This window comes from Ranitomeya imitator, chromosome 1 (genome assembly GCF_032444005.1).
Source record: "Ranitomeya imitator isolate aRanImi1 chromosome 1, aRanImi1.pri, whole genome shotgun sequence".
Classification (NCBI taxonomy): domain Eukaryota; kingdom Metazoa; phylum Chordata; class Amphibia; order Anura; family Dendrobatidae; genus Ranitomeya; species Ranitomeya imitator.
This window is the reverse complement of record NC_091282.1, coordinates 639,720,686-639,739,290: the sequence shown is the minus strand read 5'-3', so window position 1 is coordinate 639,739,290 and position 18,605 is coordinate 639,720,686. Positions and strand designations below refer to the sequence as shown.

The window sequence follows — 18,605 nt, the reverse complement described above, 5'->3', positions numbered from 1 at the left end:
TCAAGGTTTCACGACGCCACCTAGATGGTATATCTTCCCACAGGTGAAGTATGTCCCCAGGGCTTCCCAGTAATGTAGATGGCGATGGTGTAAGGTGCAGTCAATAACGAGGACACAGGGTTGCAGTCTCTTTACCTCTTTACTGAAGACTTCAGGATCCTCAATCCAGAGCACGGTTAACAGGGCTGTCTGAGACCAGCCGGTCCGAAGGCACATCCAGAGTTCCCTTTGCAGGTGGAAATCGTGGCCTACCACTAGCGCCTGTGTGTTGTAGTGCTTCCCTGCTGAGCATTCGGGATAGTCCTCACAACTTCTGCTCTCGTTTGTTCCAGTTCTTTCTAGTTATTTCTCTTTCTTTCTATTCTCCGTCCCCCAGGTTTGTTATGGCTAGGAAGCACCCATTTGACGGGAAGGATCGGAGCTCTTCCGGGACCCTAGAGATGCCCATCTCCATGCGTTGCCCCCTATGTCTGCTTAGGTGATGTAAGGTAGACAGCCAACCTATAATTAACTGTCCTGCGGTATTTGAAGTAAGGCATAAAGTCAGTTACTTCCTCGGGGTTCCGGGCACCGGCTACGCGCCTCAGTAGGATGTTGCCGTTCTCTGGGCACGACTCCTACTGGCTCTCCTTTGTGCTTTGATCTCATTTCTCACTGTCCACAATATCCTTCGCTTCGTGTCTCTTTCTTAGGATACCGCCACGGGTGGTGCAGGCGCAGTTCTGTAACGTTCTGTTCTAGTCGCTAGGTACCTGCCAGGTTCCCATGCCTGACAGGGACCCCCCTGAATCTTCCCCCGCAACACCCCCTGCCACTGGATGTTGCCTGGACAAAACCCAGTCAGCTTCTCACTAACTTCCTAGCCAACCCCTAGTTTTACCAGTGTGAGGAGTGGCCTAATAAATAAAACCTTTTGCTCCCCCTAGTGGCCGGAGTGTGAAGTGTACTGTGTGCTGGTGATACCTGGTCAGATGAACTCCTTTAGTGCCATCAGACGTACCATCACTCCCCTTAGTGGCAGAGCGATACTACTGCAACGACCAGGTCTCTGGGGCGCTGCACTATCAACCTGCACATTAACTCCATTTCTGCAGGTTAATAGCAATTTTTCTGGTGGCAGATCCATTTAATACATAAGGCAGATGCGTTAATAGTAAAAAGGGAATGATAGAATAGAAGAACATTTACAGTATACAAATAATTTAATGACACAAATCAATTATTCTATACAGTTACATTCTAGAATCCCTCTAATGGTGAATCAGAAACATTTCACTGAATTTCAAGGACTCTGCAAATCTCCACGATGGCCACGACACAGAAGTGCTCCGGTGTCGGTGTCTTGGTGTCGCGTGCCAAACGCCATTCAGATTTGCTAATCCACAAGAGTTAAACCACCAGCCTGCTTCGTACTGGTCACTGCAGCTCCTATATTTTATGTCGTCAGAACCACATTCTGGATGACACTTGTCATGGCAATTATCCCAAGTACTGAAAAAGTTTCCATGCTGGTTGCTCCCGTTAATGTTTGGAAATCCAAGAAAAGCATCTCCTACAATGAAAAATATAGGCTATATTTACACTCTTCTTTGACTTTTTTTGCTGTAATTTTTATTTTTTATGGGTTTTTTCTGAATCCACTCACCTGCTGTACCCGAATAATTTGCTGCTGACAATTTATAATAGTTATTAGCATTTCCTATACTAAAGGAACTGTATTCTGCAAAGGCTTCACCTCCATCAAAGTCCCCCAGACTGATGTGCAGTTTGGAGGATCTGTCTGTCTGGTGGGTCAGGGCATAAATGTACTCGAGTCCAAGCCAATGTTCACCTTTAAAGACAAATACAAATATATAGAGGAAAGAAACTGTAAAGTAGTCCAAATATATACTGGCTGTACTGAAACAGGAAAGTAGAAAATCTTTATTAAAGAGAACCTGTCATCAAGTCAAGTGTTCAGTTTTTGATCTTAATTTATTCTCTTTTTTTGCCCTAAATATTCCATTTTTCATTTTAACCCCCCACAAAGGCTTAGAGCTATGTATTTTTTTTTTACATTTTGTACCACTTTTAATGGTCTTTACAAAGAGGGCAGTACCCATAGGGAAATTATTCAGAACACTCAGGAGGCACGCCCCAGAGGATCTTGTGAGCAATGCTTCCTTGTTAAAGTCAGAAAACCAGGCACAAAAATATAAGGACCACATCTCTGGAAAAGCAAGGTGGATTGAAAAAGAAATAACACAGAATATGAAGGAGAGCAGCGGGAATAAAAGAAGGTTGAAAACTTCCCTCTTTTGACATAGTGATACAAACATTCCTTAAAAAGGACCTATCTAGTGAAGGCATAGTCATATGATATGATACAGTTATATGAACAAGTTGGGGCACCCCTATTAATCCTAAGCTTAATGTTTTATAAAAATTGTTTTTTTTGCAACAGCTTTTTCAGTTTCATATATCTAATAACTGTTGGACACAGTAATGTTTCTGCCTTGAAATGAGGTTTATTGTACTAACAGAAAATGTGCAATCTGCATTCAAACAAAGTTTGACAGGTGCATAAGTATGGGCACCCCACCAGAAAAGTGACATTAATATTTAGTAGATCCTCCTTTTGCAAAAATAACAGCCTCTAGTAGCTTCCTGTAGCTTTTAATGAGTTCCTGGATCCTGGATGAAGGTATTTTTGACCATTCCTCTTTACAAAACAATTCCAGTTCAGTTAAGTTTGATGGTCGCCGAGAATGGACAGCCCTCTTCAAATGATCCCACAGATGTTCAATGATATTCAGGTCTGGGGACTGGGATGGCCATTCCAGAACAGTGTAATTGTTCCTCTGCATGAATGCCTGAGTAGATTTGGAGCGGTGTTTTGGATCATTGTCTTGCTGAAAGATCCATCCCCTGCATAACTTCAACTTTGTCACTGATTCATGAACATTATTGTCAAGAATTTTCTGATACTGAGAGGAATCCATGCGTCCCTCAACTTTAACAAGATTCCCGGTGCCGGCATTGGCCACACAGCCCCAAAGCATGATGGAACCTCCACCAAATTTTACTGTGGGTAGCAAGTGTTTTTCTTGGAATGCTGTGTTTTTTGGCCGCCATGCATAACGCCTTTTTGTATGACCAAACAACTCAATCTTAATTTCATCAGTCCACAGGACCTTCTTCCAAAAAGAAATTGGCTTCTACAAATGTGCTTTTGCATACCTCAGCCGACTCTGTTTGTGGCATGCTTGCAGGAATGGCTTCTTTCGCATCACTCTCCCATACAGCTGCTCCTTGTGCAAAGTGCGTTGTATAGTTGACCGATGCACAGTGACACTATCTGCAGCAAGTTGATGCTGCAGCTCTCTTGAGGTGGTCTGAGGATTGTCCTTGACTGATCTCACCATTCTTCTTCTCTGCCTTTCTGATGTTTTTCTTGGCCTGCCACTTCTGGCATTAACAAGAACTGTACCTGGGTTTTTCCATTTCCTTACTATGTTCCTCACAGTGGAAATTGACAGGTTAAATCTCTGAGACAGCTTTTTGTATCCTTCCCCTGAACAACTATGTTGAATAATCTTTGTTTCTAGATCATTAGACAGTTGTTTTGAGGAGCCCATGATGCCATGATGTTAGTACAATAAACCTCATTTCAAGGCGGAAACATTACTGTGTCCAACAGTTATTAGATATATGAAACTGAAATAGCTGTTGCAAAAAAAAACAATTTTTAGAAAACATTAAGCTTAAGATTAATAGGGGTGCCCACACTTTTTCATATAACTGTATATCATCACTTGCTAAACAGTGGAAATCTCACTATAGGAACGGTCATCAAAAGGTGAATTTTATGTCTAGAACCTCAAAACAGAAATTTTAACATAAATGTGACTTAGTGTGACGCTAGTCCCTTCTCAAGGCCAAGCCGTGAGTCGGAGTGGTTAATGAGTCCAAGGTCAGAAGCCAGGAGGGTACGTCATAAAAAGAAGTAAGAAACAAAAGCATAGTCAAGTAACGTTCCGAGGTCAGAATATCGTGAGGATAATAGATCAGAGCTGAAGGGATTAACCAGGTGGGTAGTCAGAACAAAGCCCAAGGTCAGGCAACAGATCAAACATATAGAACTCAAGGCACATGTCACGTCCTCGGATACTTACCTGCCTTCTCCCATCCCTCGGCGCGCTCCCGACGTGGTCCCTCGCCGCTCCTCTTCAGTCTTCTCCGGGTGTCGGCGCGTTCTATCCCTGCGCATGCGCAGTCGCATCTCCTCTGCCGGTGGGCTTCCTGGGAGGTTGCGACCTGATGGCTCCTCCCCAATATGGCGGTGCCCATCATCAGGTATTTCTTCCCGGCATCTTCCTAGGTAAGACACATGTGCTTCTTAGGGTATCGCTTAGCATATTTTGCCTGCTTTCTCTTCTTCCTCCCGTCTCTCTTTGTCTCTTTTGTTCCAGTCCTGTACCACTCCCGTGCCTATCGTGTGTCTCTCGTGTTAGCCCTGAGTCCCCGCCGTGCCTGCCTGGTGTTCTTGCCATTCCAGTCCTGTGCCTCACCCGTGCCTGCCTGGTGTCCCTGCCATTCCAGTCCTGTGCCTCTCCCGTGCCTGCCTGGTGTCTTTGCCGTTCCTGCCCTGAGTCTCTGCTGTGCCTACCTCGTGTCACTATTGTGCCAGCCTTGTGCCACTGCCGCACTCGTCCTGCGTCTCTGCCTTATCTCCCCTGTGTTTCCGCTGTGCTTCACCTGTGCCTCAACCCTACCGGTCAGGCTTTAGGCCTCGTCTCCTAGTTCTCCCAGCTAGTTCCCTTTACCTCCGGTCCTCTGTAGTCGCCCCTTTGGCTCTAGCAGTTGTGTCTCCATTCCCCTTGGGCCTGCTCCTAACGCTCCCTGTATAGGGGGTGGTTCCATCTGGTCCGCTCGCCCTCGGGGGCTCTAGAGCCACGACCCAGAGGGTCCACTCTCGGGCATCCCTGAATCCTAATAGCACAGAGAGCACAGCACAAACCTCACAGGCTGAATGTACATCTGGCAGTGTTCTGGGAAACTCAGCACAGTTAAGAAGCATGGCCACTAAATGGAATAATGAATACATGAGACAGCTGATGCCTTACAGTCTCATATTGGACAGTCGAGCTGACAATCAACACAATGACAGCTCAACACGCCCCTGTACTAGATCAGTTGGCCAAGCTGTCAATCACAGTACAGTACTAACAGCTTCAGCACACCCCTATACCAGATTGGATGGCCGAGCTGTCAGTAACTGTATCCCAGTCACCCTGAGGGGTGGAACCATGACACTTAGTCCATAAAACACTCATGTTTCAGTGTTTGGTGAAAGTTAAAGACAGGTGAATTTCCAAAAGAGGATTTCATTTTTTTTTAAACTGCTTCCTGAATTTTCTTAAAAAACTGTAAAAGTGGTAAAAAGTTTCAAAAACATTTTAAATATAAACAAAATTTGATGTTGAAGTCCTAATAAAACATTATTTAAAAAAAAGTATTTATTTTCCTGAAAAGTTTTAGGCCAAGTTTTTTTTTCACCTTTTGAATAAAGTACATTGAAATATTTGAGATTTGCTATTGTTTACCTGCAAGATCTCCAAATCCATCTTGATATTCATTCCATGTTGCAAAAAAGTCTAAATTATCTTCTCCATTGTGCTTTTGTATAAGAGTCCAGCCGCCATTTCCAGACATTTCGCAATATACCTGCATTGAAAGCATAAATATATTTTTGTAAATTTTAAAATGATCAATATACGGTAAATACTATTGCTATCTTTACATTACTTAAGAGAAATCTGAATTTGTGGCCCATTGACAACACTTTTTTTTCAACTTTAAGGAAAGGTTAAAATAAGGACTGTGGAGTTGGAGTCGGCATAAAATGGACTGACTCCTAAAATATATAATTGGGTTCAGTAGTACAGCAGGATGTTCTGTAAATGTTTTCATAAGAATTTGGGAAAATTATGACGTGTTCTATAAATCTCTGTTCTGTTCCTGACCTGAGGATCTGGGCTTTTTGTTGAGATGAATCTGTGCTGCATTTTATGCAAATGCTCAGTAGTGACCACCAGTGCTGTGGAGTCTTAGTTGAGATGAATCTGTGCTGTACTTTATGTACATGCTCAGTAGTGTCCAGTGCTGTGAAGTCGGTGTAATAGAGTGCAGGGTTGAGTATGTCACCACGGAACAGACAGACCAACTGTTGAAGGGGATTTATTAACAGGGGTAGAATTCTCCTCGCAGGGAGTAAACAGGGGGTTAATAGAGACAAATCAACAGTTAAGCGGAATCAAAAGGGTTAACGAGTGTCAGTCCAGGGAGGTCCTGACTGGAGGGTCCTTTTTCCAACGTGGGTACAGTCACCAGCAGGGCTTGAGATCCTGAAGTCTCTTCTCTGTCTCCTGGAAACTGGAAACCCCGGGGTTAAGCTTCTGCAGCCTGTTCTCCCTGTGCAGCTGGAAGCAGGAAGTCACACAGCCACTCTGCTGTGAGTCTCTGGATATTAGGCTGACTTTCTCTCTCTCTCTGCAGCACGAACACACACACTGAGCAGTTTCCTTAGTCACACTCAGGCGTCCTGGCTTGTCAGTACGGTCACCGGGGCTGCGTGCTCAGGTCACTGTAAGGGGATACGTCGTCTCTGATTATGGAGGCTTCTAGGTAAGGAGCAGGGAAAGCAACCTCCTTACATCGGAGTCGTGGAATCAGAGTTGGAGTTGGAAGTCAGGCAAATTGAGGAGTCAGTCTGCAGTTTGGCTGAACCAGACACCACAGCTCTGGTTAAAAAGCACAATAGCCAGTTTTCACCTTCGCGACCAGGCCAATTTTTTCAATACTGAACAGTGTCAATTTACGTGGCAATATCTCTGGAACACTTAAACAGATTCCACCAATTCGGAGATTGTTTTTCTGTGATATATTGTACTTCATGATAATGGGAAAAATTGTAAGATATGATTTGCATTTATTTCTGAAAATATCAAAAATTTGGCAAAAATTTTGAAAATGTTGCAAATGTGGGCTGTAACCCTCAGTTGTCAGTTTCATCAAGGCTTGTTATCATGAATAGAGGGGTTCCCATGCCGTATTCTTTAATTATTTAAATAAATTAATCTTTTAAATAAAATAGCATGGGGGTTCTCCCCATTTTTGACAACCAGCCAAGCTAAAGCAGACAGCTGGGGTCTGGTACTCTCAGGCTGGTAAAGGGCCATGGATATTGCCTCCCAGCCTGAAAATAGCAGCACATAGCCGCCCCCAAAAAGTGTATATATAAGGTGCTTTGCCCATCTCTTCCCACTTGCCCTGTGGCAGTAGCAAGAAGGGTTCATATTTGTGGGGTTGATGTCACCTTTGTATTGTCCGGTGACATCAAGCCCACGGGTATGTAATTACAAGGCGTCTATAAGACATCTATCCATTACTAATCCTATAGTTGTATTGTAAATAAACACACCCAGAATAAAGTACTTTAATTGAAAGAATGACACAGACTCCTTTAATGAATATAAATTAAACCGTACCCACGTCATCACCCAGTCCACAGAAGCCATTGTCTCTTGTAACAGAAATAAAATAATAAACCACAATATTCCTTACCTGTCCGCTGAGAAAAAAAAAAACCCATTTGTTTTGACAGGTCTAGTTCTGCTACATCTTGCTGGCAGGCTGCATTGTTGCATGATGCGACTATACAGCCTGCCATCCAACAGAGACACTGAGCTCTTGGTGCCATCAGAAAGGTCCTGACTCCTGGGAGTTCACAAACAACGAACTCCGTTCAACTCACTGACTTGTGATTCCCTGACTGCTTTGGCTTTGCGACGATACCTCCACATTTGCTGCTGGTGGTGTCCTAACCGGTGTGCTTACAGTGAAGGAAGCAATGTAGCGTTGCTGACTACCTTCATTCTGAGCAGGTGCACCAACGGAACGGGACATTTGGTAGTTAGTCCAGGCTTGCAAGTGCATGCTGGTTAAATGTCTAAGCATGCACGTTGTATTTAAATTTTGAAGATTCTTCCCTCTGCTAAAGGTCTTTGAGCATTTCTTACAGATAACTTTCCACTGATCATTCGGATCTTGGTTAAAAAATTGCCACACTAAACTATTCCTACTATGGAATACCTTTTCAGGCATTGCACGCTGTGCTACTTTCATTGGATGGCCACGCTGTCCTAAAACTGGTTTTGTTTTTGACAAACGTTTTTGGCCTGATACGGGCCAGCCAGATGACAGCTGTTGTGATGTAGATGGCTGCTGCGGATCATCCTCCTCCGCTTCTGAGCTACTGGCAGCGGCACCCTCTTCCCCCAATGGCTGCCAATCTGGGTCAACAACTCATCTATCACCTCCTCTTCAATGACATGTGCACCTTCCTCTGTGTCACCGTGTAAGGTGCTATAGGTGCTATAGCGTTCTGGACGGGGCACCATAGTCTCATCAGGGTCAGATTCTGGCTCTGTACACTGCAAGGGCAATATAGTGATCTGAGTCAATGGAACAACATAATAATCTAGCTGTGGCTGTGCATCAGTGCACTCCATGTCCGATTCATCTTGTAATGGGCAGTTAACAATTTCCCGTTCTAACCAAGGCACGGTATGTGTAAAGAGCTCCATGGAGTAACCTGTAGTATCGCCTGACGCATCCTTCACTTTTGGTTTGGGTGATGGACACAAGGAAACGTCAAGTTCCTGACCGGGAGCATCCAGGATTCGAAGAGCTAGATCCTGAGTCAGCAAGGAAAGACAAACTTTTTCCTGCTGCTCCGGCTTTAAAGCTGTTTTCCTACTCCCAGATAAGGGAGCCTTCGAGGCCTTGTGTAGCCAGACGATGACGCTGGCTCAACACCTCAAGCCTTAGGTGCTATTGTGCCCTTGCCACTACCATCAGATGCACCACCACCACCACCATCAGTACCAGCTGGCAACCACCGCCCACGGACTTCCTCATTTTTTGGAAAATCTAACCAAAATAACAACCGTTATATGGTACTGTAAAATAAGGTAGGTGTATATAAACTTGTTGAGAATTTGAATCTCCCTTTTTTTTTGGGAGACTGAACCAAAACTCAGGCCCTGTGCATAAAACAACGCAATGTAAGTGGCAGAAAGTGGCTGGCTGACATACACCAAACTAACAGGAATGCAGTATATCCACTTTGTGAGAATTTGAAACTCCCTTTTTTTTGGGAGACTCAACCAAAACTCAGGCCCAGTGTATAAAACAACGCAATCTAAGTGGCAGAAAGTGGCTGGCTGACATACACCAAACTAACAGGACTGCAGTATATCCACTTTGTGAGAATTTGAAACTCCCTTTTTTTGGGGGGAGACTGAACCAAAACTCAGGCACAGTGTATAAAACAACGCAATCTAAGTGGCAGAAAGTGGCTGGCTGACATACACCACACGATCATAGGTACAGAATCTTTGATTGTCAATATTTCTTCAAGGACAGTGGGGCCATCAGAATACAGTGTTCTCCAAAAGGGACTCTCGTTCTGCCCTACATACCGGTACCGCACTTTTGACCTTGATATGGACCTTCAACGGTTTTATCGGACATTACGTTTGAAAGTGTATTTCTCAGACCCCAATAACAATACCTCACATACCCCTAGTAACATGGATAACCCACCCCAACTTCTCACGGCAGCAAGCCTGGGACTCCGCCCTAAGAGTCACTTTAGACCCCCACGGGGCTCCCATGCCCTGGAGACATTTATTGATTTTATCCAGAACTCATTTCAAACACTCCGGGGAGAAGTTGAACTTGGCCATCTCCACTATCCTCCAAATTTAACAATTACAGAACGCCAGGCTTTACAGTCACTACAATCAGACACGAGTCTTATGATTAAACCGGCGGACAAAGGAGGGGCCATAGTCATTATGGATAAGAGTGATTATCTTAAAGAGGTACTTAGACAACTAGAAGACACCACCATTTATCATAAACTGGACTCTAATCCAACTCACTCCATTAGGAGTAGGATTTCAGAAATACTACAGAAATACACGACAGCGGGAGTCCTGGACATGAAAACATGTGATTATCTGACCAATAACCACCCCATCACCCCTGTTTTTTATACACTCCCCAACATGCACAAGAATCTAGAACATCGCCCGGGGAGACCCATTGTGGCCCCTACCAAATCCATACTCTCCCCCATTGCCATTTTTTTTTAGAAAAAGTGTTAACCCCTCACAACCAATCTGCAAGGTCTTATCTCCTAGACACAGGCGCCTTTCTTGAAACCATACGCTCAATGGTCAATATACCACCCAACGCCATCCTCGCATCACTTGATGTAAAAGACCTGTACACCTCCATACCTCATGTGGAGGGTATTAGATCGGTGAAAAAACTTCTGATAACATCAGGGACAGATGAGCAACAGATAGACCTTTGCACTGATCTTCTTACCTTAGTACTGGATTCAAACCATTTTCTATTCCAGGACCAGTTTTATCTTCAGATACGGGGTACCATGATGGGCTCCAACGTGGCGCCCCCTTACGCAAATTGTTACTTGGCAGATTTCGAGGAAAGCCTTATTTATCCCCATAAACGTTTCTGGGACAACGCCCTGCTATGGAAACGATACATAGACGACATATTTTGCATCTGGGGTGGCACGCTGGAGTCCCTCCTGTCTTTCTTTGATTTTTTTAATTCTGCCTGGCCTGGTATTTCCTTCACCATTGCCCACGACTTACACAGGATGAACTTTCTTGACACGGTGGTGATCAAGGATCACAATGGCCAACTATCCACAGATCTGCATACAAAAAATACTGACCGCAACAGTTTGCTACATTTCCAAAGTCTACATCCCCATGCAGTTAAACGATCCATTCCTAAATCCCAAATCCAACCTGTGTCCCGCATTGTTTCGGATTATAGGCTACGAGAACAACGGGTTAATGAGATTAATTCCAAATTTCAATCCAGGGGCTATCCAGTCTCCATCTTACAGGACATACCCCACAGACCTAGCAATGCCAGACCTAAGAAAAACAAATCGCATCCCGTTTGTCCACTCCTTTCATCCTTTTGCGTATATTTTACACAAAAATATTCGCCAGTATTGGCACCTGCTAGCCACAGCTCATCCCAACATCCCGGAATTCTGGGAAACCATCCTCCCTTGTTTTAGGTGGGCACGCAACCTCCGTGACACACTGGTTAGAGCAGACATGGGGCCAGACAAAACACCCCCTAAACAACGTTTCCTACAAAACCCCAGGTTCGGGACCTTTCCATGTCTACATTGTACTCAATGTAGCAACGTTCAGAAGGGCAACACCTTCTACCATCCGCGTTCTGGTAAATGCTTCCCCATCAAGAACTATTTCACCTGTGATTCCTCGTATGTAGTCTATCTTATAAAGTGCCCCTGCGGCATGTTATATGTAGGCGAAACGACACAGACTATCCGCGACCGTATATCAAAACACAAGTCCACAATTAGATGCAGGAATATACTTCTACCAATCCCTCAACACTTCATTTCCAAGGGACACAATATATCCCAGATGAAATTCAAGGTCATAGATCAGATACCATCTCCTAGACGGAGGGGGGCGGGGGGGTTGTGACAGATTAGCCTCCCTTAAACGCCATGAGGCGTATTGGATTCATGCTCTGGACACCTTACACCCCAAGGGACTGAATAGGGATTATGATTTACTATCCTTTATCTGAACAGGCCTACATCATCTGATAGACTGTGGCCATGTCCTTCATTCCATCTCATTTCACATATGATTAACTACAATCAAAGACAGGTCCTGAGTATCCTAGTCATCTGTAAAATGTACTCGATTAAGTGTTTAAATTACTCCACTTGTCAGGTATATTGTGTCCTCTGTAATTGTGCATAATGTATACGATCTTTATTAAGTTTAAGTATACTAATATTTATGTCTATTCTTCCAGAGTCATCTTTATTGAGGTATCGCAATTACCTCATTGCCACCCACTAACATGGATGTCACAGGAACGTTCACCAATGCTACAGCACCTTAAGCGCTCACAGAGTGTATTATAAGTGACCACTTCACTACAGCCACATCCTCGCTCTTCACAGCACCGTTTACCCACCTCCTATCACTCCTATCGTCCTATTGGACGATCTCTCCATGCCAATCATGGCATTATAATGACGCACTTCCGGTGTGTCACTTCCGGTCGGCGCTGTGCGCTCACTTAATGGGCGCACTTTCAGCACTTCCTTACTCCGGCACATGCACTGACAAGCGGTGGACACCGCGTCAAGCTCCAGACGGCAACAGATAATCAGCGCACCACTGCCCATGCACAGCGCTATGCAGCACACAGCGCTTTACATCATGCAGCGCTGGCTTCCTAGCATGGTAACATATATTCAAGGATACCTCCTCTCTCCACAGCTCTCAGCCCACCCCATGAGCAGGGCATCGGTACCCCAGGTAACCATCACCCATTCGGGGCACATACGGTATTCCCTTTTATCTGAAACCATTACCCATTTGCACTCTTTACTCCCCAGTGACTCTAACCATACCCACTGGACATATGCACAAAGCGACACGCAATTTTACTCTAAGTACGGTACGCCTGTCCATATTTCTCCTCTCTGCCTCCATTATAATGTATCTGAAATTGGGAATAGGTTTATTATGTGGTTTCAATGCGTTTTTCAAATATCAAAAATATGACCGATTCTACATTTTGTGTATACTTTGTTTGTTTTTATTTTCCCCTTGGTCCCCTCCTATTTCACTATTTTTGTTTATTCATTATTTTGTCTTATTGATTTATTTATTTAATTTCTTATGTACTGTAGTAACTGAAGAAGGTCAAATAAGACCGAAACGTTTTGTTGGTACTACGCAATAAATTTCTCAAGCCACACGCATTTAAGTTGAGTGCCAGGTTCTTTTATATTCATACACCAAACTAACAGGACTGCAGTATATCCACTTTGTGAGAATTTGAAACTCCCTTTTTAGGGGGAGACTGAACCAAAACTCAGGCCCAGTGTATAAAACAACGCAATCTAAGTGGCAGAAAGTGGCTGGCTGACATACACCAAACTAACAGGACTGCAGTAGATCCACTTTGTGAGAATTTGAAACTCCCTTTTTTGGGGGGAGACTGACCCAAAACTCAGGCCCAGTGTATAAAACAACGCAATGTAAGTGGCAGAAAGTGGCTGGCTGATATATACCAATAAAAAGGACTGCTGCACACAAAAGTGTGGACAAAGAAACAAGATAACTGCAGAAAGGAGCAACAGGATTTTTGCTTTTAAAAAAGCAGTTGGTTTGCACAGCGGCGTGCAAACAGCAATGCAGCTATCAGGGAGCCTTATAGGGCAGCCTAATAAGCTACAGAGCTGATGCACAAAAATATAGCCTCCACTGTCCCTGCAAACAAATGGTGGTGTTGGACAGTGGAAATCGCTACAGCACAAGCAGTTTGGGGGTTAATCTTCCCTCCCTAACTATATCCCTTCTTCTGATGAAGCTGCAGCAACCTTTCCCTATGCTAAGATCGGCAGAAGTAAGATGGCGGTCGGCGTGCACGCCCCTTTATAGCTCCTGTGACGCCGCAGAAAGCAAGCCAATCACTGTCATGCCCTTCTCTAAGATGGTGGGGACCGAGACCTATGTCATCACGCTGCCCACACTCTGCGTCCTCCTTCATTGGCTGAAAAATGGCGCTGAAAGCATCATATGAAACGCGTCTTTGGCGTGAAGATCGCCGACCTCATGGCCGATTCCACACTAGGATCGGGTCAGGTTTCACGAAACCCGACTTTGCCGAAAGTCGGCATTTTTTGAATTTGTCCGATCCGTTTCGCTCAACCCTAATCACTACTTTTCAACTCTCAAATGATTTTTCCAGATGTCCCCAGATAAGTAGGGCTTCCTGGTGGGTTTAGTTGGCTATCTTTTACCTCTTACATGCAAAAATCTGATCTACAGCCTGTTGAACTCTCACACATTTTATAGAGTTTTATTCCGAACCTTGCCTTCTTAGGCTGGTTTCACATTTGCGTTTTTTTGTGTGCGTTTTTGCGGTAAAAAATGCAAAAAAAGCATGGTGAAAAAACGCATGTAAACGCGTGCAATCGCTGCGTTTTTTTGACGCATGCGTTTTTGCATGTGGTGAAAAAAATGCGGCGTTTTGACGCGTTTACATGCGTTTTTTCATGCGTATGCGTTTTTTAAACGCATGCTGAGAAATGTGTGACAGCTGCCAATCATCAAAATAAAGTAAAAAACCCACTATAAACAGAAATAGTTAGGGTTAGGGTTAGGGGTAGGGTTAGGGGTAGGGATCTTAACCCTATCCCTAACCCTACATCCAACCCTAAGGGATCCTAACCCTAACCCTGCCCCTAACCCTACCCCTAACCCTAAAGGGATTAGGGTTAGGGGTAGGGTTAGGGTTAGGATCCCTTAGGGATAGGGGTAGGGTTAGGGGTAGGGTTAGGATCCCTTAGGGTTAGGGGTAGGGTTAGGGGTAGGGTTAGGGGTAGGGTTAGGGGTAGGCGTAGGGTTAGGGTTAGGATCCCTTTATCACTTTTATGTTGGGGGGTGGCATATCAGTGTGTTTTATGGTTTTTTAATATAAAAACGCATGCGTTTTTAACGCAAAAAAACGCATGCACAAAAAAACGCATGCGTCCCCATTAACTCCAATGTATTTTTTGACCCAAAAAAACGCATGAAAACGCATGCGTTTTTTTTGGTCCAAAAAACGCCTCTCAAAAATACTACAAGTAGCATTTCTGAAAATGAACGCATGCAGTAAAAAAACGCATGCGTTGCAAAACGCGACCAAACGTGTATAAACAAAAACGCATGCGTTTTCAATGTTAAATATAGGAAAAAAAACGCATGTGTTTTTTTGAAAAAAAAACGCTGCAGACCAAAACTCAAGTGTGAAACCACCCTTAGACGGAATAAATTGCTTGAGGTGCAGTTTTCCTTTGAATTTTACAACAGACTCATTGATAATAATGTTTTGTGTTGGGCTTTAGATCCTTAAAAACTTTTCTGTCAACTCTTCGATGATGGGTCTGATTTTACATAGTCATTTACATTTACATTTATGTACTGGGGCATTTCTGTGCAGGCATTGACCATTGTCGTTAAAATGCCAAAATCTCGTAAGCATTTGATAGCGGGTCCTAGAAAGAATGGCAGAAAACGTAGGGAAGGCTTGAACAGGGCGGCTTGGCCAGTAACACCAAATGCTCGTTTTCTAACAAGTCCCATGGCAAATGCATGTCTTAAAAATGTTTTCAATTCAGGAAGATTAGTTGGCATCCATTAATTTGATCTAGCATAATAAAATTGTGGATTCTGACTGATAAATTGGGATTCATATACATTTGTTTGCAGGACAATATGCTCTAGCAACCTATCTGTCATAAACAAGTTAACTGGTCCAAAATCTTACACCTACACATTTATACAAGGAGTGGCATTAAAATCAGAGATGAATGGAGCAGCCAAATCTGAAGCCTCCTGTTAGGGTTGGCGGAACGCACCGAATATATATTTATTAGAGCACCTGCAGCTAGATATGGCGGTACTATATAGTGGTATAAACAGACTCTGTTACTTCACAGAGTCTGTTAGCAAATATAACGCTGTGCCCTGTTTGGCTCACAGAGGCACACAGCTACTTAGGAGAGCACATGGTGGTCATGCAGTCAAATGCAAACATGAAACTCCTCGCCGGAGGTGCCAGCATTCTAGGGGCTTATTTCAGCCAGGTCCCTGAATACAAACACACAAAACTCCTCGCCGGAGGTGCCAGCATTGTAGGGGCTTATTTCAGCCGGGTCCCTGACTGCATACAAAACATGACCACACTGGCGCTGAGCTCATACATAAATTGACACTAGCGCATGGCCGTGCGGTCATGAGAACCCTTTATAGCTGTAGCACCTACAGGACCTTCCAAGAAGGACCAATGGAAGGCTGCCACAGAACTTGATCAGGTACAGGGCCTTCCTGGAGGACCAATGGAAGTTGCTGCAGGACCTGAGCATGTGACCCTTGATCTCCACTGAGCGATCTTGCCCTGGGCATGCTCAGTGTGTGCAAAGCAGGACTTAGTCCCAGAAAAGCCTGCTCGCCGCAGACCAGTGCAGGGTACAATAGTAAAGCCTGGAGAGGCAGCAGTAACCCTTTGCACAGTATCAGATTCAGTGAGACACTGGGACCGATGTCTCCGCTGAGCAGGCTCCACTGCGGCTGATGCAGAATGGGAGACCGCAGCAGACATGGTTCGAGATTCCCCCTGTGCAGCGGCGGGAACTCGACTCCTAACACCTCCCATCTTGGAAATGCTACTTCAACTGGCATTGTTCCCTGATTTAGAGAAATTTCTCCAGTAGCTATTTGCCTCTCTTGTACTGGTCCTTGACCAGAATGACTGCTAATTTCAAAATATTTAGAATTGAGAGTCCTCAATGGGTGATAAACAGTTACGTCCATAAATATTGGGCCAATTCTTAGATAATGGTAATTCTGCTTCATGTCACCTGGCTTATCCATGGTTTTTCCCTTTTTTTTCTATACTAAGTTGTGCATAAATATGTGATTCTTCAGAATTTGTTTTAGTCTTTGCCTGATGAAGTATGTAGTCTCGAAAGCTTGCAATTTGTTACCATCTTTTCAGTTAGCCATTAAAAGGTATCAACCACTGAGGACTCTCAATTCTAAATATTTTTCTATCTACTGGCTAACACGGTACCAAGATATATATTTTTCCTGCTAATTTCAATAACTGTCACTGCAACTAAAGCCCTCAAAATCATCATTGCCATCTGACATTACACTTTCTTCACTGTCAGAACAAATAAAGGGCAGACACCTCCTCAGCAGTGTAAAACTGAAGGGCCATTTTATTAATTTTTATGTTTTTTTACATATCAATGTACAATCTACAGCATTAGTTATATTTTAGTACAAAATGCGTTCCTATCAAATTATGTATGTAGTAAATATATTATATAATTAACAATACTATATAATTAATAAATCAATTAAATTAACAAATTAATGTAACTAATTGACGTAACTAATTGATCAAATACTTGATGGAACTACTAATAAATGATTGGTAAAACAAACTAGATCAAGCCTAACCCTAACCCTATGCCTAGCCCTATCTTTAAGCATAAAAGTAACCGTAATGCTAAACTAACCATAACCATATGCCCTTGATTTATTTTAATTTTAAGAATATGAATATTTTAATTAATTATGAATAATCTAATTTATCTAATCAACTTATACTATGCTAAACACCTACCCTGTCTAGCACTATATTTTAACTAATAAGTTGATGGGATTAACTGTGAAAGGGCGGAATCTATTGATTTATTTGTATTTTTTACGCAGCCCTTGTTTCTTCTCTGATCGCTCACTGTCAGAAGATCAGAGGAGAAACAGCGTTTTATGAGTGAAATCACCCAGGAAAGTTTGGTACTACAACAAGCTTTCCCAGTGACTGCTCTTATTAGCTGTGATAATGCTGATGTCATCAGGACCTGAACCAGTCAGGTCTTGATGACTTTAGGGGTCACAGGCAGCAGTATGCCCCGGATTCCCCATGTTTAAAGGTACGTGACGGTCCCGGTCAGTGCAAAACTGCAGACTATAGATAAACATCTGCGCTACACAAAAGCCCAGCAAGCGCAGGCGTTTATCTACAGTCGCGAAACGGTTAAAGAGCAACTGTAATTATTTTTTTAATCTCATAAATCAATAGTGCATGTCAAAATAAGAAACTCTCTAACATATGTTGATAGAGCTCAAGAATTTTATCAAATGGCCTCTGTCCCATAATTCAATTGGCATCCTATCCTAGTCACGTGTCAGGGTGGGCTGCAGCCTAAAGGAAACACAGCTAACGTAACCTGTATCTCCACTGACCAAGGAACTGTTTTGTAAGCACAAGTACGTCTGAGCTGAGAAGGGCTATGACACTAGAAGAAATATTTTTTTTCAGCTGACTAAACACAAAGGATTTTTTTCCTCATGCTTCAGTCCTCAATACTTAGTCAGCCACAAAAATGTATTTCTTCTCTTGTCACACACTTTTCCAGCTCCACTATGTGTGCTTATGATACAGCTCCTCTGTCACTTGAGAAACAGATCCCAGGAGTTGTGTGTTTCTTCACATTGCAACTTATCCTGACATGTGACTGGGATAGGAAATTCTGTTTGAATTACACAATAGGTGCCATTTTATTATATTCTTAGAGGACCTCGAAAATATGCCTTCATTGACTGTAGACTTTCCCATTGCTGACACAGGAGATAACAGATGGTGCTCATGAAGTTCTCTGTATAACTGTAACTGACATTTCAGAAGAACTTGTAGCAGAATGTTTGTGTCTGCCTCTAGCTCCTTCCTTCTCTAAAGAATTTTAAAAACACCAACCATCACCTCCTATCTCAGTAATGGGAAATCTTGCATTCACAGAATTTACCCATAAATTGAGATTGAAATATCGATCCAGGAGGAGAAAGAAGCAGATTTCTCTAATGTGTACAACTGATTTATAAAATAAAATG

General features: G+C 43.4%; 1 protein-coding gene across 1 annotated transcript in view; it reads right to left on the bottom strand.

Moving 5' to 3' along the window:
• Nucleotides 1–1,204: 1,204 nt before the first annotated feature.
• LOC138657990 (fibrinogen-like protein 1) overlaps nucleotides 1,205–18,605 on the bottom strand; it is a 30,417-nt gene continuing 13,016 nt past the window's right edge. Inside the window, exons 4-6 of the mRNA XM_069745573.1 lie at nucleotides 5,586–5,706; nucleotides 1,646–1,831; nucleotides 1,205–1,552 (exon numbers count right to left, since the gene is read on the bottom strand). Coding sequence (XP_069601674.1) covers nucleotides 1,251–1,552; nucleotides 1,646–1,831; nucleotides 5,586–5,706 — 609 coding nt within the window. The 3' untranslated portion in view covers nucleotides 1,205–1,250. The remainder of the gene's footprint in view (nucleotides 1,553–1,645; nucleotides 1,832–5,585; nucleotides 5,707–18,605) is intronic.